Below are 22,899 nucleotides of genomic sequence, written 5' to 3'. Positions count from 1 at the left end.
TAAACAAAACGAAATATGTCAAATTATATTTGGGCGAGAGTAGAATTATATTAGAAACATAATATGACGAAAAATGTCATTTACTTGTTTTTGGAATAAATTTTTGGTAGATCTTTATTTTTTTAGGGGTTCTACCTACTTGGCTAATTTTTCTTTTTTTGCGATTGCACGGATATTCACTGCCATTTTATTGAACAAAAGTTGTAATGATTTATTTTTAATTATTTCTTTTTTGGGGGGAGTTCTTTCTAGTGCCCAATATCTGGAGAATAGTTTCTTCTCTTTGTATCCCTTCTGCTGAAATATCTGGTGGCGAGAGTATCACATACTTCTTTTTTATGGCGATTAAATTTACGCGTTTTAATCAGTTCTTTTATTTTTGAAATTGTTGTGGTGGTATCCACGTTGCCCATCATGAAAATAATTAGTATAGCAGGCATGTTTCAGACGGAACTTCATGTCAACTCAGGCAACGCCGGGTACCTATGCTACTATATATATATATATATATATATATATATATATATATATATATATATATATATACAGAGAGAGAGAGAGAGAGAGAGAGAGATGAGACCCTAGAATTATACAGAAACAAGTGCAATATATAGGGGGAATGATTTATGCATACAACTTAGTCCTCAAACTCTCCTCGACACGAAATGCGGATCGAAGGTTAAGAATTCATTTGACAACAAAATCAAATTAACTGTTTATGAAAGTGACTTTCGTCTCTTCACCTCTCTGTTGGAACTTGACTCTGGCATTATAATCAGAAAATACCGCACCACGGTGATGCTGGCAAAACTTTCAGCCAACGAGAGCTTGCAACACAAGGCGCATTGCTTCGATGAGCGCTTTTAGACCTATGCGAACACGCGACATACGAGCACTTAACCAATCCGTGTCAATAAACACCATTTCTACACCGGTATTTAAAGTTACACGTTTGAAACTGCACGAATTTTTGTTTGCGCAATTATTTGTGACTGTTACAGGAGTTATTACTGTAATTATGTGTTCGTCTAGTAGTGAAAGTCACGATGGAACCATCCTGCGCCTGTGAAAATCAGGAAAATGTTGATAGCATCAAGTAATTAGCAAATGAACGTAACAAAACAGAAAAATAAAACTCGGGCAGGGAGTATATTAGTTGCCGTGTACACAGAAGCATGGAAGCAGCACTGGTTCCGCTTGTAATGACGAATATTTCACTTAAGTATGAATTCCTATGATACAATTGCTGCTTTTGGGGGAAATTTGTGAATACGGACAACAAAATGCGCACATGCAGAGAATAGTGGAAGCTGTCTCTGTGAAGAGTAGTTATAAAACAAGGACGCCAGTGAGTTAAAAATATGTATTCTCTGTTGGGCTAATTACCAGACAATATTTGGTCTCAAACATAAAAAAGGAAGTGAATGCTATAAAGACAGTAGCAGATTCTGTGAACCCAATCGCAAATAAAAGAGACACATACAAGACACACAATATTACTGTCAGCCAGATTAACCGCGTGAATGAACACATAGCGTCGATTCCCGCGGGCCACAACACTTGTGTTAAATCCCCCAACAGACAGTACTTAGAGAGTACCTACTTACTTTGTCTCCCCACTGGACGGAGTTAGACATCATGATAATTTTTTAGTATTAGTAGATTGAGCATACCAAAGCTATACGGTACATACCTACGTTGATGAGCACTAGTTATTCTGACGAAGAGGTAGTGAAGGAGACTTATTAGAGGTCAGTGTTTAATACTAAGTTAAATCTCCACGAATAAACGCGTGCACCGCCTTTGATTAGTTTGATGCATAACTAAATGTGGTAACTGATTAGGGTAAAATACGAGACCTAGAAAAACGGAAACATGGACATAATAACGTATCTACTGAAAGTACACACTTACTAAAAACTTGAACAGACGACACTGATTCTGATTCAGGGGTCATTTATCTTAAGTTGCAACAGACGCAACCTTTAGCCAGACTCAGCACTAGTGTCGTATATTATCGTAGAAATTTTGGTTGTCCATTTATAACTTATAAATAGAAGAAATCTAAATTTTACTTTTGGGATGAGGTGATGGGTGTCAGCGGAGATAACTACGTGTATCAGAAAGTAAATTAAAACCGGGAATAAGGTCAAGTTTGATAAACTACTAGCGTTTAGTAACAAGTGTGGGGAACAGAATTGAACGTTGAAAATGACGTCCACATAATGTTTATTTGAAGCGTATCCGTGATTGATTAATGTGTGAAAAACTATGAATGTCTCGTATTAAAAGTATTGAGAATTTGAATAAATGTCAGTTATCGAAAATCGAAATCAATAAAGAATATATTATTTTTATAATAATAATAATAAAATAATAATAAAAATAATAATAATTATTATTATTATTATTTTTATAAGCAGTATTAGTAGTAGTAGTAGTAGTAATAGAAGTAATAATAAGAGTAATAGTAGTTTTTATTTGAAACTTGAATTTCCAGCTAATAAAACAGTTCACCTCAGAAGAATAAAAAATTAAATTCCTTCTTAATTTATAGAATATTTTCTCACAAATAAGATCCTTTATAGATAAATTTTACTGAATTCAAAATACGCCCTTGCTTTATGTGATATCTGTTTCAAAATAGCATGCTATCGTGTAAAGTACGACAAATGTAAATATCTCTTCTTAAAAAATTGAATATATATATATATATATACATATATATTGAGTACAACGATTCATAATTTTGAAGTAAAAATCAGTTTCAAAAGGAAAACAAACAAAATCCATTCGATTGTGCGATCATTTCAGAAACGATATTCATTTTATTCAAATTGACAATAAATATTGACAATAATTTGACAAAAGTTTTGTCGTTTAAAAACAACGTCTCCTTATCATCAAGAAATAGGGAGGGGTGCAGTTAAAGACACCAAAATAAAACTATCATTTTAGTCGCGTGTAAGGCAGATATCCTGGAAATATTTAAAAATAAAAATAAAATTAAAATAAAATAAAAATAAAAAAATAAAATAAAAACTAAGTCATTAATTTAATGTTGATAAATAAATATATTAAAATAGAGTACAATTGAACATTATGAATAAGTTTAAAAGAAAAAAGAAAAAAGATAAAAAGAAATATATATATATATATATATATATATATATATAATACGCGCGCTGCTATCTTGTATGTTGTATGCACAATGCTATTTTTCAATTTATCCATGCCAATTAATATTCTTGGCATCTTACGGCATCAAAAATTCCCAAAAAGTTGATGATGTGCCTTTGAGTCTCTTTGGATCATAACTCAATAGAAACCATCAGTCTTTCATCAAACGAGATACTCATGCGAATGGACGTCTCACTAAAACGGACTTATCAGAAAGCATTAATATAGTGGTAAAGCAGTTACACAAGATTATATTCAAAATCGTATGATTTACTCAATACTAGACTTTTTAAAATCAGAAATGCCGATGATGCTTATGTGGGTAAACAGGGTATTTATTAATTATATGTATTGAACTATGTATTACAAGGGGCGTTCGAAAAGTAATGCGTTCAATTTTTAAAGTCAGAATGTTAAAGATCTGCTAAAACAGGAGTGTATCATTAAAACAAGCGGCTTTATGTGCCCCAGAATAAATTTTTCGACACGCTAACCACATTCTCAATAAACGAGAGGCTTGATGCCTCTGTCGTAAATGATAATGCCTAGCGGGCAGTACACTTTTCCACGGCTGCTTTTATGGCGTTGTTGTTGGGGAAGTGCTCCCTGCTTAATGCGTCCTTCAGCGGTGCGAAAAAGTGAATGTATGACTGACATATCGAGACATCACTGTCCAGCCGAACTTTGGCATATACTCTGCAGTGTTCTAACGTACGTATGGCCTAGCGTTGTCGTGTTGCAAACGGAATGTTTCTCTTTTCTGTGGCCGTACGCTGAAATTCTTGCTCTTCAGCTCTGTCAACGTTTCTTCATAACTGTCCAAGTTAATAGTGTAAACCATGGTTTACAGAAATCCAAAAGTATTACGCTCTTCTTCTCCCAGAAGACGGCACACATAACTTTGCCTGTAGATGACCAGTGATGTTGGTGTCAAAAAATTATTCATCTTCAGCTCCGTACTGTGAATAAGTCCTGAGAGACATCCCGTCAGTGGATCTTCGTAAGCATTAGTGGAACCCACTTAGCACATACTTTACTGTATCCTATGGATGACAAACTCGTTTCCAGTGCACTGGAATCCACATTCAACTTTACAAGCATTTCATTCACCATTATCCGCCGATAATTGTGGATGAGTTGATCGAACTGCATAATGTTTTCTATGGTAGTGGATGTGCATTGGCGTCCAGAGAGCGCTTTGTTACACACATCTCTGACCTCACTCTGAAATCGACATGCCCATGTTTTAAATATGCTGTCATCACCTGCATCGGCTTTATAAATGTTCAACAGGCGTCAGTGAATTTAGTCCATTCATTTTTTACTGCAGGGAGAGCTTTATTAAAACGTATTTGCTTCTGACACACGTCACTGACAGGGGCTACTTTCCTAGAGTCTTACACTGTCAATATCTGATACAGAAAAATGAAACGTTAAGGTAATAAATTTTCATTCGTCACCAGTATTTAATCATGAAAGCATACTGGCAAAGGGAGATAACTCAGCATATCGGTGTTATTTAGAGTGATTGTCTGCCTCTTTCATTTAGTGTTTAAGTTTTTTTGCTTGGAGTTTCGTTCTGTACGCTCGAGAATAAAATCTCTTTGTTCCTTCAAACAGTTTTGTGTGATATACTTTTAATTACTGACGCATTATAAAATGCAATTTGAAATCGTCTCTGATCCATTCAGAGAAAGCAATACTTTTGGAACGACCCTCGTATGATATATTTTATTATATTAATTACTTGTTTAGTATAATTCATCGGTATTTTATTAATGTATTCTTTATTTTCACTTATAAATGTTACTTGTTTTTTTAGTTTTTATAAAAATTATTACAACGGGTTGGTGAATATAAACTTATTTCAACAAGTGTTTGTATTAGTTTTCAGTTTATGATTGACTTCAGCAAAACTTCTATAGCACAGCATAAAAATCCAAAATATAATGATTGGTCCAAGTGTATATGTGTTTGTGTTTATATGCGCGCTGAGCTGCCAGGATCAGTAGTGCATATGGCAACATATATTTTGCTTATGTTGTTGTATTCTTCAGTTTAATAGTAAGTAGATGGGGTAGCGTGCGAGACGGAGTTGCTGTCAATGTTGTTTTGCAAAACATTCTACGAGAGGCCAATTCTTCGCAGAGTTTGATATGCCAAGTCATCTTGAATTTCATTTTTATTAATAGCAATGAACAGTTCGTGTCCTCGGATACCATCAGGTTGTATTTACGCATGCGCGCACCTCACGCACATATTTATCTGATAGCATCGGATGTATGCGCTTTGAATTATCTATTTCAAAGACTAAATCAATATTTACATAGTATGGTAATGCGCTTATTTAATCGCTTTTACAATTTAATGCCAAAAACACGACATAACGCAGACACACACGCACACATACCAGACACACACGCACGCATATAATATATATATATATATATATATATATATACATACATATATATGTATATATAATATAAAGCTAAACGTCTGTGTGTGTGTCTGTTCACGAATAGGCTCCTATATGGTTGACTATTATAGAAAACTGATCACATATAATGATAGAAGATGTATCGAGACACAGGAATGGGTATGTTTTATCTGGGATAATGATGATTCATTAAAATTGTGGAGTCTGCGTACACGCCTGGTCCGCAAAGTATGGAAATAAATATTAAAAATTAAAAAAAAAGTTTACAAGTGTTTTTGATATAGATGTACATAATAATACTTTGATAAGTATGTTTTAACTTAAATAGGGATGGTATAATAAATTTGTGAAATCTGCGTTCGCGCCTGTACTCCGTGGAAATATGGCACAAACTTTAACAAATAATTTTCATATATATACTTTGTATACTTTGATAATTATGTTTCAGTTTGAAGAAATATGGTATAATAAAATTATGGGGTGTTCGTTCGCGCCTGACCTCCATAGAATGGAAATATGTCACAAATTCTAACATAGTTTTTTTTATATAGATCCCCAGAATATTGTGATAAGTGTTTCAGTGTGAACAAGTATGGTATATTAAATTATGGGGTTTATCTATTTTATTTTTACTTTCATCATATTTTGCTTTGGTTTTGATACCCCCAAATTCGAAACTATCTCTTTTACAACCCTTCCGATTCATAACCTATCATACTTTCATAAATCGGAGTCCATTTTCTGTAGGCTGTTTTTGAACCCAGTCAACGACGGGTACTTTTGCTAGTATATATATATATATATATATATATATATATATATATATATATATATATATATATAGATAGATAGATAGATAGATAGATAGATAGATATAGATAGATAGATAGATATTAACGCGTGCGTTTCGGTAGAATGTAGATGACCAAGAAATAATGTTATGTGTGTAATGTTTCATTATTCGATGTTATAATCAATATAGTATATATCCTGCTCATATATGCAAAAACCAACAGGAAAATATGTATATTATATCTTAAATCATATAATAGACAACAATAAAAAGAAGAAATAAAAATAATACAAAAGATATGAATTGAGAAAAGGCGTGTAACCAGCATAATATTAACTTCTATTTGATACAGAAAATGTACTTTTGCTGAATTTATTTGTAAAGGTCAAGACTGATAAGACAATTATGACGAGTGTCGTGAGTATACCATTTAGATCGAGAGGAAGTCAGCTATAATAAATATTGAATTAGGAAAGTAATAGATAGTTAAAATGAGACGGTTGCATTGAACATTTGTAGAAATGATCATTTTTAAATGAATATATATATATATATAAATATATATATATATATATATATATATATATATATATATATAACTATGTACACTAATATACAGGGTGACCCCCCACAAAAAAAACAACAAAAGGCCAAAGACGCTAGTGTTTTGATGTGATGTTTTGAATATAATAAACTAGTTATGACCAAAGTTTCATTTCATTCGAACAAAACACTAAGTTAGGGCCCGTTTTTTGGGGCCACCATGTATATATATATATATATATATATATATATATATATATATACATTTACATACACACGTGCACACACACACATATATATATGTATGTGTGTGAGTGTGTGTGTATGTGTATGAGGTGTGTGTGTGTGTGAGGTGTGCTGGTATATTACACGCTCTATCATGAGAGTCACCAATAGATGTAACATTAGTTTAAAATGTTGATGTTTTTCGTTCTTTGGCTATGATAGTACGGTTTCGATATTTCCATGTTAAATTATACAGTCTACAAAAATGAATTATGGGTCCAATTTAATCACTGTTGTTTTGAAGACATATTCCATAATTTAAAAGGTTAATAGTTTATAATTTTACCAAGCACATACATACATTTAACATTCACGTGCGTGCATAGAGCTTTTCAAAATGGCTTTTACTTAAAATAGCTTAAATTTTAATAATGATGTTTTTCTATCTAATTTGTTTTAGAAGATTTGGTGTGCACAGTCACAAATTTAAAAAAATCATAATGAGTTTGTGTGTGCAACGTTTTTGATGTCTTGATTTGGCTCGTACAAATCGTTCATAAATATATATATATATAATATATATATATATATATATATATATATATATATGGTTTTAAATAAAATAGTAGGCTGAAGTTTCTCGAGAGCTCTTTCGGCTATCATCTCTTCAGGAGCAAATCGATAGCAATCTAAATAGTATTGTGACGAAAATAAAGAGTTCTATAGGGGAACTTAATTAATGTGCCAACGTACGGGGGCATTAATTAAATTTATTTACGTTTAAAAAACGATTAAAAATGTTGGCACAACGAGGGAGAAAAAAAAAAAAAGGGGGGGGGAGAAAAAATTCAAAGTTCTCCAAAGAGAAACAATGCGTTTGATGTTTCCTTTTGCCGGCACAAAGAAGGTTGACGCACCGCGATAGAGACGGCCTCCAAAATCTTTAAATGGTTTTTGGAGTCCGCTCTATGTAGCACCCCGAACCAATCTATTTTATATCTATCGGCACAGCACGGGTTGTCAACCAAATGCTTGCCAAAGCCGAAAGAGCTCTCGAGAAACTTCCGCCTACTATTTTATTTAAAACCATATATAAATTCTGTACCTCTAAACATTTATTAAAATATTTACGGAAGAGGTACACACACCAACAAATAGAATTGTGTAATAATATTGTAAGATTAAGGAGTAGAATTAGATCTACCAATCTCTCCTTAGCTTTTTTGCGTTCTTGTCTGCAACAAGATGTAGCCCCAGTTTACATTAGTAAACGTATTGCTGCATCTAAAGTGAAGCCAAGTTTGTCTATGGAGCGTGCGTTTATACGTGACGACATGAATAAGTTGATGGAGAATCTTGAGACGTACATTAGTAATCGTCATCAACTTTGGTCCGTAGTTAAGGGGTTCCTGTCCTTTTGTGATTTTTTCCGTTTTTGCAAATATTTATCTATCGGTGATCAGTTTGCTAGGCAAAATGCTTCCAAAGATAATAGTAAACACCTTGCTCTTCTGGTTCGCAGAAGATATGGGTGTGAACCCACTAATGGAAGCAAACATATTTTCAATTTTTCAAAAACGGTCCTTACAGAAATTGAAAATAGAGTTTTGTCTAGGGGCTTAGATTTTTGTATTCCCCCCACGAGTTTAAATAAAGAGAGAACACTTTCTGCCTTTGAAGTTTTGTTCTCTCAACTTAGACATAATGTGCCTAATTCCCCAGAAAAAATTGTTGGGATGAAATCCAATTTAGTTGCCTTAGCTCACCGATATAGTAACATTCCTGTTGATCATAGCGACTTTGTCTGGAACATAACGCAATTTAAAACGATGAAAGCGTTAAAATCTAATACCGATATTTATATGTGTAAACCAGACAAAGGTGCAGGAGTGGTGATTTTGGATAAATCCGACTACGTTGAGAAAATGGCAGTGATTCTCAATGATAGTTCGAAATTCCGTAAACTCGGCGCTGTCGAGTTGACGGATAATACTTGCAAGAATGAGGCTAAAATGCAGAGGCGTTTACTTGCATTATTTAAAAAGAAGGTGTTTTCCAAGGATGTCTATGGCAGGATCAGGCCCTCTGGGTCACAACGTCCCAGAATGTATGGTCTCCCTAAAATCCACAAGCAAGGTGTTCCACTGAGACCCATTTTATCAATGGTTGGTTCAGCACAACATTCTTTGGCTCAGTGGCTTGTAGAAATTCTGCAACCTGTGCGTGAGCTATACACCACGCATTGTATCCCAGATTCCTTTCGGTTCGTTGATTGTGTACGTGGGTTGGATTCTAATGCAGAGACGTCTTTCATGTGTTCATTTGATGTCTCTAGTCTTTTCACCAACATACCGTTGGATGAGACTATACGCATATGTGCCGACGCTTTATATGATGGTCGCCTGACTGCTCCACGGTTTTCTAAAGAGATTCTTATTGAACTCATTTTAATGTGTACGAAATCCGTGGAATTTAGTTTTTGTGATATTATGTACTGTCAGGTTGACGGGGTTTCAATGGGGAGTTCGTTGGCCCCAACTTTAGCGGATATTTTCGTCGGGTATTATAAATCCGTTATGTTTAATTCTACATCTAAACCCACTGCATATTTCAGATATGTTGACGACACTTTTGCTATTTTTCCTTCGCAAAGTGATGCGTCGACATTTTTTAATAGGTTGAATTCTTTACATGGGGCTCTCAAGTTCACTATGGAAAGTGAGAAGGACAATTCGCTTCCTTTCTTGGATGTTCTTGTCGAACGCTCAAGGGGGGGCTTTCTCACTACAATTTATAGAAAGCCGACATTTACTGGCCTATATGTGAACTGGTTGTCTTTCATACCTAAATCACGTAAGGTCGGCCTAATTAATACTTTGGTACATAGAGCCCTCATGATTTGTTCGCCTAACAGATTGGATGTCGAACTCGATAAGATTAGGGAAATATTCATCAATAATGGTTACCCTGTTGACCTTATTGATGATTGTATTTTCAAAAAGGTTGCGGATTTTAAATCCCCTAAAAAGTTTGGACCCTTTAAATGCCCGGTTTATTTGAAATTACCGTGGATAGGGGAGGGGAGTAATATAATTTCAAAACAGATTCGAAGAAGTATTTACGATTGCTTCAATTTGGTGACCTTGCGTGTGGTATATACTACGAGACCTGCTTTTCCGTCTTTCCGCAAGGATAGTTTGCCTTACATCCCAAATAGTAATATTGTATATCAGTTTAAATGCCAGTGCGATGCTGGTTACGTTGGGCGAACATCCTTGCACCTTTTGACTCGTATAAACCAGCATGTTCCATCGAAGATCAGACAAGGGAGGATGGGGTTCGGAGGTCTCCCTCCTTCTGCAGCCTTGGACTCTGCTATTGGCCAGCATTTGGTTGACAACCCGTGCTGTGCCGATAGATATAAAATGGATTGGTTCGAGGTGCTACATAGAGCGGACTCCAAAACCCATTTAAAGATTTTGGAGGCCGTCTCTATCGCGGTGCGTCAACCTTCTTTGTGCCGGCAAAAGGAAACATCAAACGCATTGTTTCTCTTTGGGGAACTTTGAATTTTTTCTCCCCCTTTTTTTTTTTTTTCTCCCTCGTTGTGCCAACATTTTTAATCGTTTTTTAAACGTAAATAAATTTAATTAATGCCCCCGTACGTTGGCACATTAATTAAGTTCCCCTATAGAACTCTTTATTTTCGTCACAATACTATTTAGATTGCTATCGATTTGCTCCTGAAGAGATGATAGCCGAAAGAGCTCTCGAGAAACTTCAGCCTACTATTTCATTTAAAACCATATATAAATTCTGTACCTCTAAACATTTATTTAAATATATATATATATATATATATAATATAAATCTGAACGTGTGTGTGTGTGTGCGTGTGTGTGTGTCTGGTCACGAATAGGCTCCTATATGATTGTCTATTTTAAAAAACTGATTACATATAATGATAGAAGATGTATCGAGGATCAGGAATGGGTATGTTTGATCTGGCAGAACGGTGGTTCATTAAAATTGTGGGGTCTACGTTCGCGCCTGTCCCCAAAGTATGGAAATAAAAAAATGAAAAAAAAAATCGTTTACAAGTGTTTTTGATATAGATGTACATAATAATACTTTGCTTAGTATGCTTCAACTTAAATAGGGATGGTATAATAAAATTGTGAGGTCTGCGTTCGCGCCTGTACTCCATGGAAATATGACACAAACTTTAACAAAGACTTTTCATATCTATTTGCGTAAGTATACTTTGATAATTATGTTTCAGTTTGAAGAAATATGGTATAATAAAATTATGGGGTGTTCGTTCGCGCCTGACCTCCATAGAATGGAAATATGCCACAAAGTTTAACAAGGTTTTTTAAAGGGGGTGAGGGTCCACAGTAACACCTTAACTTTAATCTTAATTCACGTTAGCTTTTATTTATTTTTTTAGTTAAATAATATTATGTCGAATAAATTCACCTCATGAATTCACATTCTTATTAAAGTGAAAGTAAAAAAAAGTCGGAACTTTAGACAATTCTCGACACAAATTTTGCATAACTCTGTTTTTTTCCTTCTCCACTTAAACGTGGCAGTCTTTCGAAAATAGATAAATAATAAAAAAAATAAGAACGTTACTTGTTATCGTGTCAAAAGAAGGAAAATCCTATTCACGTGATTACGTGTCTTTTTAAAAACAGTTACATAACCTTTTTATTTTTATTTATATATCTGTTTAAGCTTTTTTGTCAGTGTACTAGATAGAATTCAGTGGATTACAACCCTTTCTGCGTGTTCTTTACACTACAATAGTACAACCCTGAATCCGACGGCGCAATACTACACCGTTCAATGCTGTAAAACTGAAACGAAGCTGTTCTGCTGGACAAGGGTGCCATTTTCTTCTTGTTCATATTTATATTGATGCTTTGCTTTCAAAAACTAAAGTAATTACGTGTTTACTTTTTTAATATCCCATTTTGCTGTTTCGGATTATTTTACTAAAGTAAGTAAAGCTTCATTATTTTTCAAAACTGTTTTTGTTCCTTTGTTTTTCGATATTTCGTCGATATTATTTAGTAAGAGTGTTTAGCAGAAAAGCCAACAAACGACTAGGCGAAAAAATAAATATACAAGAAATAAATGTAACCATAGTCAATAAAAGTTTAGTTAATGTTTTTTTGTTGTTTTGAAATAGTTTTTAATGCTCTTTACTTGAAATAATTTCAGCGAATCAAAATTAAAACGAAATTTGAGGTGATAACTACTTAAATGAATTTATATATAAACTACACATGCCATAATGGAATGTTCTTCAAGCACAAAATAACGGAAAACATTAAAATATGTTATAAATATTCTTTACGTTAACGGAACTCTCTTAAATTGTTAACACAGAATGCTCAGGTGCCCCTCCTTCAAATTGAAAACGGGGCTCTCCATTTAAAAGTTGCTGCCATTTTGATTTTATTTAAACCGGTTCGTGAATTAAAAAAAAAATTACAAACTACTGAAAAATACAAACCAATAAACTTTTCTACCATAAAAGTAACTTTTATTTACGATAGTAATATTTATTTCTTGTATATTTATATTATTATATATTACATTTTCTCTTTGTAAGGAAACATCAATTTGTTGGTCAATCTTGGCTACGAATGGAAACAAAGTTGATATAAAAAATATATTTTTGCGAAAATTATCTTTACTTTCATCATAGTTTGCTTAGAGTAAAATTTTGGAGTATCAAAACCTATCTCTTTACAACCCCCTCCTTTTCAAAACGATCATACTTTCATCAATCACAGTCAATTTTCTGTAGGCTGTTTTGAACCCAGTCAACGACGGGTACTTCTGCTTGTATATATATATATATATATATATATATATATATATATATATTTGTGTGTGTGCATGTGTGTGTACAATTTATCGTAAAATACGCTTAAATATGATATTTTAATTCGTCCAGATTTCGTATATATTATTATAGAGTCGTGATTTCAAAAGTAAAGAAAAAATATTTGAGTGCCAGCAGCTAGAATCAAAACCGAAAGCAAAACTACATCATTCAAAGCTGGTAACTTTACAATTATACAGACGTGACATGCATTTGAACTTATTAAAAGTTAAAAATTAAAAATGAACTAAGATGAATGTACAAAATGTATGACGAATTATTCAATTAAGACCCATTTTGGATCCCTATAAAACTATCCAGCTAAAGACCCATAAAAGAATAGTCCGCAAAAAAGCCAATCATTTGATACCCCTAGCTCAGCTTTTAGTTTCCGTGGAGGTAGAATTTGAAAGTATGGAGACAAACAGATGGGCATGCAAAGATATAGCCTTTTATGTATTAGATTTTCTAATATATAAAAGGCTATATGTTTTCTGAGAATTTTGAATTGGTTGACTTACCGAGGGTAGGTCGGCGGGGAAGAAAGGAGTACTGGTAGCTGTGACCAACACGGCCGGTGGTCCGTTAATCAAAGAACCTGAGTGTCTATTCCTTACAAGTTAAATAGACATTCCAGTCACGCGTGAATCTCGTTGACTGAGAGTTGGAGTAGATAAAAATGGGTGGCCGCTCTACTGTTGTTGCAGTAGTTGTTGCTGTCTTTTAGACAAATTACACTTAAACCATCGTTACCCATTTGTTACTTTTACAAGGAAAGACTGCTTGTAAGCAACGTCGACATTTCGTTGCAAGACTTAAACTGTCTTTTCTCCCCCCCCTACTCGTCGGTATGCTAATTCCGACACATTGCAACGAAACTGAATGAGTAAGGATTTATTTCTATTTAAATTACTGTCTTTTTTTGTGTGCATAAATATCCGCGTCAGTAACGCACGTGGTTTTATAAAACAGTAATGAAACAACGTGTAACTGATTCTTTTCCGTTTTAAAATACATACATTTAAACGAAATTGATTTCTCCTCTTTGGAGTTTGATTATTCTAGTGTTCAACGGAATTTATAACATGGATGATTCAGTCTCAATAGAGGACCTGAAGCTTAAACAATAACTTCTTCAAAGAAAAATACTAACTACCCTGGAATGGTTAGAAAAAGGAAGAGAAGAATTCTGAAGAAGTGCTTTCTCTATTTAAGCGAGAAATAGAGGACTGATTGGAAGAGCTTGAGGGTGTCTCCTTTGGCATGGAGGAACACTTGGCTGCAAGAGGAGAAGCAGAAGCATTGGCAAGCTTAAGTCTAGCTTCGTTCCGCTTTAAATATGGAACGAGGCAGCGTTTAAGTTTTCTGCAGAAAGTTGACCAGAGTGAACACCCAGCAGTTACCTCGATGGAAGATGTTGACTCAACCTCTAGTCATGGCAACCCGGTTACTCCAGAAAATGAGAGATCGCCACCCTTCAAACCACCAGCCCCTTCTTCATTTTCTGTGAAGTCATTTAAAATAAAGTTGAAGGGACCACGCTTTGATGGAAAGGACTTCGACACCAACAAGAGGAGCTTCAAGGACTTCTTGACAAAGTTCGAAAATTGTGCCAGGTCCATAACATCAAACACGGAAAGACTATATTTTTTAAGGTGCTCATTGGAAGGTAGGGCCCTCCAACTTATAAATCATCTTTCCCCCTCTGAAGATAGTTACGCTATGCCCCTTAAGCTATTAAAGGACCAATATTTGGGCGAAGAGGAGATAAGAGGTGAAATAATTAAGGAAATATTAGATTTCCAGTTAGATAATCCCAAAAACCTGGAAGGATTAAAAAAATTCATGATAAAGACCCAGGCGGATATGTGAGAGCTAAGGGTCTCGTATAGTTGTGACTTATATGACGATAAGTCAGATGGAGCAATAGTAATAGCACAAGTGTTAGTTGAGAAATTCTCGCCCGAAGTAAAGGGAGAACTCTTACGAATCTCTGGGACTACCTACCCGACATTGTTCACACTATTGAAGGAAACACCAAGAATAGTGAAACAAATGCTAGTTGCCAGACAGCCGACCAAGGTACTGATGTCCAAACCTAGGCTGCAACCTAAGATTAAGCCAGAGGAGACGATCGAGACCTGTTCTCTTAAAACTTAAAACAATATCGAATTGAGATCCGAGGTAAGATGCGACTTTTGCAAACGCAATAAACATTTGTCTGAGGACTGTGGCAACTATACCACCAGGAAGCTAGGATAACCCGGTGTTGTCGGTGCCTACAAAGATCTCACTTGGTATGAGGGACCGAAATGGATAAGCCAAGAAGAACTCTCCTGGTGCCATTAAGGACATCAAGAAAAATTTGTTGCCATAGTTGCAATTCTAAAGGACACATAACTGCTATGTGCTAAATTCTTACGAATAATATGCAAGTTGATACCTGCCTAAGACGATAATGCTTTCCTTTCTTCCATAATTGAAATAATAGAGCAAAGACGAAATAAAAAAGTGAAGGTAAACTGCCTGTTAGACACTTATTTGGACTCTTTAATTTTAAAGAAGCTAAATTGCCTCTCCTTCACAAAGGATAAAATAATGGAAGTAAAGACCTTTTTTTAGGAACGAAGTCCTAAAACCTTTAAGGAAATATCGTTGGGATTGAATTTGATGCCCGGCAAAAACATACTCTTCCGATTCTTGCGACCAAGTTGAACTTGTCTTTCAGCCTTGAAGGACTTACTCAGATTCTTGGAAATTTAAAGAATCGCAGACTGGCTGCAAAGTTTAATGCAAAGAAGGATTTGGTTAATATAGATGGGTTACTAGGACTCGACGCAATCCAGTACCTGGAACCTTTAAAGATAGTCCCTTGCATGTATGGAGGAGCATTCGAGACCAAAAATGGACTAATCTCCTTTGTGAACAGGTGTTCTTTTCTATATAAGCACCAGGTTAAAAAGCAAAAAAGGAACACAGATTAATTATGCAGAGGTGTTGGCGAAAACTCCACCACTTCCATCTTCCAGAATCAACTACGTGGTTCACCCAGAGGAATCCTACCCAGACCCTCTAAAAAATTGGTTTGAAGAGAGTAGTGCCCAACGAGGGTTGGAAAACATGTTCAACCTTGAATCTATTGGATTACCTATTGACGAGAAATTCCCCACCTAGAATGAAGAGAAGGTTAAGCAGTTTAGAGATTCCATCACATACATAGATTGTCTCTATCATGTCCAACTTCAGTGGTATGGAGATAAATTAAAATCGGTACCTTCTAATTACAATGCTGCTTTCGGGTGCTAGAAAAGGTTAATAAGGATCTGGAGCAGAAAAACTTGTATAATCAGTATCTGCAAGTTTTTCAACAACAATAAGAAATAATTGTGCCCCCCGAACAATTTAAAGACTATATATGGAGTCCCCATAAGTCAGTGCTAAAACTAACAGACCAGACTACTACCAAGATGAGACCGGTATTTAATTGTTCTTATAAACATAAGGGCTCAGTATCATTGAACGAAGCAGCATATCCTGCAGTGAACCTGATGAGCGACATGTTAAAATTGATGATCCGATTCCGAACAAACCGATATGTCTTGTTGGCTGACATCAGAAAAGCATTTCTGATGATTCGTCTGCCATCAGAAAAGGATCGTAATCGGTTTTGCTTTTTTCTGAAGAAAGATAAAAAATTACATTGCTACAGGTACAAGACCCTTATTTTTGGCTTCAATGCAAGCCCTTTTATTTTAAATTACGTGTTAAAGTTTCATGCAGAGAAATTCCCTTTGCATGAATTTTCGGAGGCACTGAAATCCAGTTTTTATGTTGACGACCTAGTGAAAACTGCGAATAATGCAGAAAATCTATCTGATTTGTATATCTCTGCGAGAGAGCGTCTGCAAAAGGGAAATTTTAATTTACAGTCTTGCAATTCCAACTGTGTAACACTCCAAAAGAAAATGGAGGCAGATGGAACGTTTTCAGGATTCGACTCTGGTTGGGAAATGGTGCTGGGGGTATCAATATGACCCTGTCCAAGATTCTATAAGAGTCTCCCCACCATCATGCGACTTGGAGGCATCAACTAAGAGGAAACTATTATCGGAGACCTCAAAGGTATTTGATCATTTGTCTCTGTATCTACCTGTGACAGTGCGAGGTCGTTTATTGATGAAAGAAATATGGAGACAAAAACTGAATTGGGATTATATGGTTCCTCAAGGTATGAGTTCAGTTTGGAGAACTTTGGCAAAAGATTTATCAGCGTTAGACTCTGTATCTTTCCCAAGGAGGGTTATAGATGAAGGAAAGGATACAAAGTTATTTATTTTCTGTGATGCGTCTAAAGCCGCCTATGGGTTTGTGCTATATGCTGTACAGGATGGAAATTCATCCTTGGTATTTTCCAAAGCGAAAATGGCTCCTCTGCAGGGAAAATCCCTCCCAACGTTGGAACTAGCAGAATTTTTACAATGAAATGCTTCCCTTTTATAAAAGAGTCCCTAAATGACATTCCTATAAAAGGCGTATATGTAATCACAGATGCTCAGGTAGTTCTGTCCTGGATTTTGGCTGACTTCGTCCAAACGAAAAATGTATTTGTACGGAATAGATTGCAGGGCATAGTTCAAATATCTAAGAAAGTTAAATCTGATTTTAACATAAAGATAAACTTTCAGTACACTTCAACAGATGACAACCCAGCCGATTACATCACCAGAGGTTTGACTATCAAGAAATTTAAGGACAAGTTTTCACTTTGGTATGAGGGACTGAAATGGATAAGGCAAGAAGAATCCTCCTGGTGCCATCGTGAGTTGGGTTGCATTTCTAAAGTTCAAATGGAGCGGATTGGCGCTTCAGTAAATTATGCCGCGGAGAATGAAGTGGCTACATCAGAAGTCAAATTAGAAAAATTCTCGAGTTTATGTAAGTTGATCAGTGTAACTTCACTGGTATTCAAGTTCATCAACAAGTTAAAAAAGAGGGAGATCGATCCTGAGTTACAAGCAAATGCCTACCTGATCAAGACAATGCAAAAACAATCCTTTTCAAAGGAGTTGGATTTTTTGTTGGACCCTGGAGGAAATAGCATGCCTAAACTGGTGAAGAATCTGAATCTCTTTTTGGACCACAAGGGCATTATACGATCGATGGGAAGAATAGGAAAATCGGAATATCACTCATATGAGGTCCAAAATCCTATTTTATTGGGAAGAGAGCATCATCTAACAAGATTGATTATTCAAGAATATCACCAAAGAAGCCAACACTTAGGATTGGCCACAACATTGAATGAAATACGATTGGCAGGTTATTGGATACCACAAGCCAGACACGCTGTTAAAAATGTGGTTAGTACTTGTTTGAAATGCAAACGCTATAATGCCGTTTCCTTTTCAATACCAAATTTGACAAACTTACCAGCCCCTCGGGTGAATTTTGTCAGGCCCTATCTACATACTGGTGCGGATTTTACCAGCCATGTCTATGTTAAAGGGTAAAAAAAAGCGATTATAAAATGTACATTCTTCTATTTACATGTATGAGTACGAGGGCTGTACATTTGGAACTGGTTCTGGATATGACTGTGAAATCATTTATTCAAGCATTCATTAGGTTCACAAACGTTAATGAAATCCCTACACACCTTTATTCGGATAATGATTGCACATTTAACGCTGCTGAGAGAATCATTAACCGGGGAATGATAGCGGACGAATTCAAGGAAATATTTAGCCCAAATGACTTAAAACATTGCACAATTCCACTGTTTTCACTTTGGTACAGTGTTAGTTGGGAGAGGTCTATCAAGACCATAAAATCTTGCTTATATAAAGCAATAGGAAGAGGTAAAGTAGACTATTTTGGTCTACTAACAATTTTATCTGATGTGCAAAGGGCAATAAATATCCGCCCTCTGACCTATAGGAGCTCTGAAGATGCTGATCTGAATGTCTTAACCCCTAACTCTTTCATGAATGCGAATGTTGGTCAGGGAATAATAATACGGTTGGAAAACCAGGACCTGGAAACGATCGATCCTATTAGTCGAAGTGACTTGATTCAAACCCTGCATTCCCGGGAAGAAAGCCTGACTAAATTTAGGAAAGTTTGGAATGAGGACTATTTGTTGAGTCCCAGAGAAAGAGCAATGAGCTTGGCTGATTGTTCTTTTGAAGATAAAGTAAAACCAGGAGATATAGTGCTCATAAAAAGCCCTCTGAAGACAAGGCCTTTTTGGTCCCTAGGTGAAGTTCGACAGCTAATCCAAGGAAGTGATGAATTGGTGCGCATGGTGAAGGTGAGAAAAGGGAATGGAGCTATAGACACATACTCTATCAAGCATCTCTTTCCCCTGGAAATCTCTTAACAGCCTGTAGAACCTGACTCGATAGGCATGGAGCCATTTAGTTCACAGGATATAAGCCAGGATCCTCAACGGAGAGAAAGTACTATAATTTGGATCTGTCCTAGCTGTAACAGACCTAAGGATACCAGACCTATGATAGCCTGCGATAGATGCAATGACTGGTTTCACTTCAGCTGTGTGGGTCTAACTGAAGCACCACCAGAAGAAGAACAATGGTTCTGTCCGACTTGCAACCCTAAAGGAGTTGTAACTGGTACACCCAGTTTATCAGGAGCCTAAACAAACTGTTTTATTCTCTTAAAGATTTTTTTCTTTTGTGTGGAATGTGTGAGGATTTTGAATTGGTTGACTTATCGAGTGTAGGTCGGTGGGGAAGAAAGGAGTGCTGGTAGCTGTGACCAACACGACTGGTGGTCCGTTAATCAAAGCACCTGAGTGTCTATTCCTTAAAATTTAAATAGACATTCCAGTCACGCGTGAATCTCGTTGACTGAGAGTTGGAGTAGATAAAAAGGGGTGGCCGCTCTACTGTTGTTGCAGTAGTTGTTGCTGTCTTTTAGACAAATTACACTTAAACCATCGTTACCCATTTGTTACTTTTACAAGGAAAGACTGCTTGTAAGCAACGTCGACATTTCGTTGCAAGACTTAAACCGTCTTCCCCCCTACTTTTCGGTATGCTAATTCGACAGTTTGTCTGTCTGTCTCCATATTTTCCATCCTCTATCTCTACACTTGGAACCCCATTAAAACTATTAATTTGTTACGTATTGGTGGTCGTTTTATTTTATTTCACCTTTTATGTTTGATCTGAGTGCTTCTAAATATAATTGCCCCATTTGCCATTACACCCGACCTCATCATACGTTGTGCGTGAGGAGTACACTCTGTCTCTCCAAAGTTGATCATTGCAACTAGCCGAAGTTCACAATGGCGGCAGCTTATGAGTCTACTCTATGTGTGGAGGTATCCTTTGTATCCTCCAAGTCCAAACAAAAACCAGCCTTTCACAGCTCACAGCTTGCGGAAAAACAGATTTCCATGCTTGGAAATGTTTTCATTTCCGTTTCAAGTTGATCTTCAATGGAGATAGGAAAATCCGGAAAACAACATATTTTTTAACGAAACATCCTAAACAAATTATTTGCCACCATGCAACACGCCCCTTTTTATACCTCTTAACTATTAACCTATACGCTGAAAATCAATTTATATAATTTTATCTCCCTAATCTGTTTTTTTTTTCTAAATTAATTTGCAAACTCCGGGAAACACCAAAAGCATAGATACAATCATTGCAATTACATATACACGTTTTAAATAACCATCACATGCATTACAGAATAATCGTTAAAGTCAGACGAAACCAAAACAATAAATATTCACAAAATTCAGAGCAAAAACAAATAAACATTATCTTTCTCTTAGCGAGACATGTTTTTTGTTTTATTTTTTCTAATAAAGTCACCAAGTCCAATTATACAACACATTTCATACAGAGAAATAACAATTTAAGTATTTTCAGTTCTCAAAGCAACGCGGTTCAGTTGTACAAAACATTTTATTTGTCTCAATTTGCTTACTCAAATCGCAACCATAAGAGAAAAAGCAAAAAGAGGATGTTACTTTATAATAACAAATTAATGTATTTTCCGGTTCTTATCTGAAAAAAAAAACCCTCAAACACTAAATTTCCCATATTTCAGGTAACTCCATTGTTAAGAACGACTATTTAATTTTACGACTCCAACATAAAGAATATTTATATTTACAAACACATCAGCAACTCGACCAATCCAGGAACCATACCTGCCAAAATTATTATCACAATTCTTATATACTCAAAACACCTTAAAACGGTTTAATTTGCGACACTTGCATTGACTTCTTCTTTCTTCCTTTCCTTTTTTCTTTCCTTATTTCTTTCTGTACTTTTCTTTGTTTCTTAATGTGAGCGTTTTTTCTATTGAAAATTTACCATCAATATTTTTAAATATAACTTTCCGTTTCTGTTCTCTTTCCGTTCGTGTGTATGTATTGGATTCTTTTCTATTTATTACTTCCTTCACAACCCGTTTAACATATAATGTTTTTCAATAACAATTTGAATACATCGTGTGTATGTTTGTCAATTTCTTTTCTTAATATATCTTTTGTATTTTCCTTTTAATCGTCAGTATTTCTTATGTTATTTTTCCATGTGTAACCCAGGTTCCGTTTCGCAACGGTACTACAAATTGGTCACGGCGGCTAAAACGACGTATATGTTGCATATTTATTTATCTATACTATGGCTGTTGTGTGTGTCAACAAAAGCGTCTATCATGATCAATGTGTGTGCAAAGCATGTATTTTGTGCGAGTACGTGTTGGTGTGCAACATATATAACTCTGTTCACACCCAATAACGAAGGTACGCAGGACAGTATTTTAAAATCCAGTATAACATCTTTGTCCACTTGGTGCAGACAAAGTAAACACATCGTTTTTATTGGGACGGATAGGTCTCTCACTCTTCTGGGTTTTTTTCAGTCCTAAAACAAATGATCCGAAGGAATGCTGGGCCAAATTCATTTTATATAAACTTCAAGCATTGTAATTTCTACATCATGCTAAGGTCGCATTTCTTTCAGCTTCCAAACGCGGAGACAATGTCTTCGGTGCTAACTTGTCAAACTTTCTCCTCTGACTATCAAGGCTATGTGAACAATACATGTCTCAAAATCTATTATCCTTTCATAACGTCATTATTACAGACAGCAGTAAGATCATCTGATGTCATCACTTAATCATCTTTATTTTTTATGTTATCACATTAGAATTTCTGATACATATTTACCGTAAAAAAATTCTTCGGAAAAAAATACTTAATTCTTCTTAATACATGGTCTCTAAACACAAACAGTGCAGTGCGAAAAAGACATTCTTCAGCACTTTCAATATACAATATTGAATCTACTGAAGATCAGCAGTATTCAGAATTAACCGTGTATCGTTAGAATATTCGAATATTTTATTTCTCAATAGTAGCATAACAATATAAAAATTTCTACTAAAAACAAATATCACGTTTATACTTTAGCATATTATTTTACTATCGGCATTTTTTATTTTAAAATTAAGCATCTAAAAGTATATTTATATTGTAGAAGTTATATTTTGAGACCGATTACATACCCTCTTGGTAAGACTTAGATAGAAATTTGTCTACCGCCACTACCGCAGAGTGCCTCTGTAAACAATGCTAATTTTGACTTTTACTGCTTTGACAATATTTTTCATATTCTCGCGTGTATTTTATAGATTAAAATTTGCTTTTTTTCTTTCATAATTATCTATGTATTACAATAATATAAAAACATCACATTCTGTTTTTCAAAAATAAAATTAAATCATAATCAATAATAATTAAGCGATTTTACCTGAAATCGATACTGTCGT

At 35.2% G+C, this 22,899-nt stretch overlaps 3 protein-coding genes across 3 annotated transcripts; all 3 read left to right on the top strand.

Moving 5' to 3' along the window:
* Positions 1 to 16,547: 16,547 nt before the first annotated feature.
* Positions 16,548 to 17,114, top strand: LOC145252322 (uncharacterized). The gene has a single exon (XM_080111733.1). The coding sequence runs from the start codon at positions 16,548 to 16,550 to the stop codon at positions 17,112 to 17,114; it is 567 nt and encodes a 188-aa protein (XP_079967859.1).
* A 444-nt stretch (positions 17,115 to 17,558) lies between these two features.
* Positions 17,559 to 18,590, top strand: LOC145252321 (uncharacterized). The gene has a single exon (XM_080111732.1). It carries the CDS (start codon positions 17,559 to 17,561, stop codon positions 18,588 to 18,590), a length of 1,032 nt encoding a protein of 343 aa, XP_079967858.1.
* A 17-nt stretch (positions 18,591 to 18,607) lies between these two features.
* On the top strand, positions 18,608 to 19,459 carry LOC145252320 (uncharacterized). Its single transcript, XM_080111731.1, has one exon. The coding sequence runs from the start codon at positions 18,608 to 18,610 to the stop codon at positions 19,457 to 19,459; it is 852 nt and encodes a 283-aa protein (XP_079967857.1).
* The last annotated feature ends 3,440 nt before the right edge of the window (positions 19,460 to 22,899 follow it).

This window comes from Euprymna scolopes, chromosome 29, assembly GCF_053919585.1.
Source record: "Euprymna scolopes isolate OS-2025 chromosome 29, ASM5391958v1, whole genome shotgun sequence".
In the NCBI taxonomy this organism is placed as follows: domain Eukaryota; kingdom Metazoa; phylum Mollusca; class Cephalopoda; order Sepiida; family Sepiolidae; genus Euprymna; species Euprymna scolopes.
The sequence above is the reverse complement of the archived record's forward strand: the minus strand, read 5'-3'. Positions and strand labels throughout refer to the sequence as shown.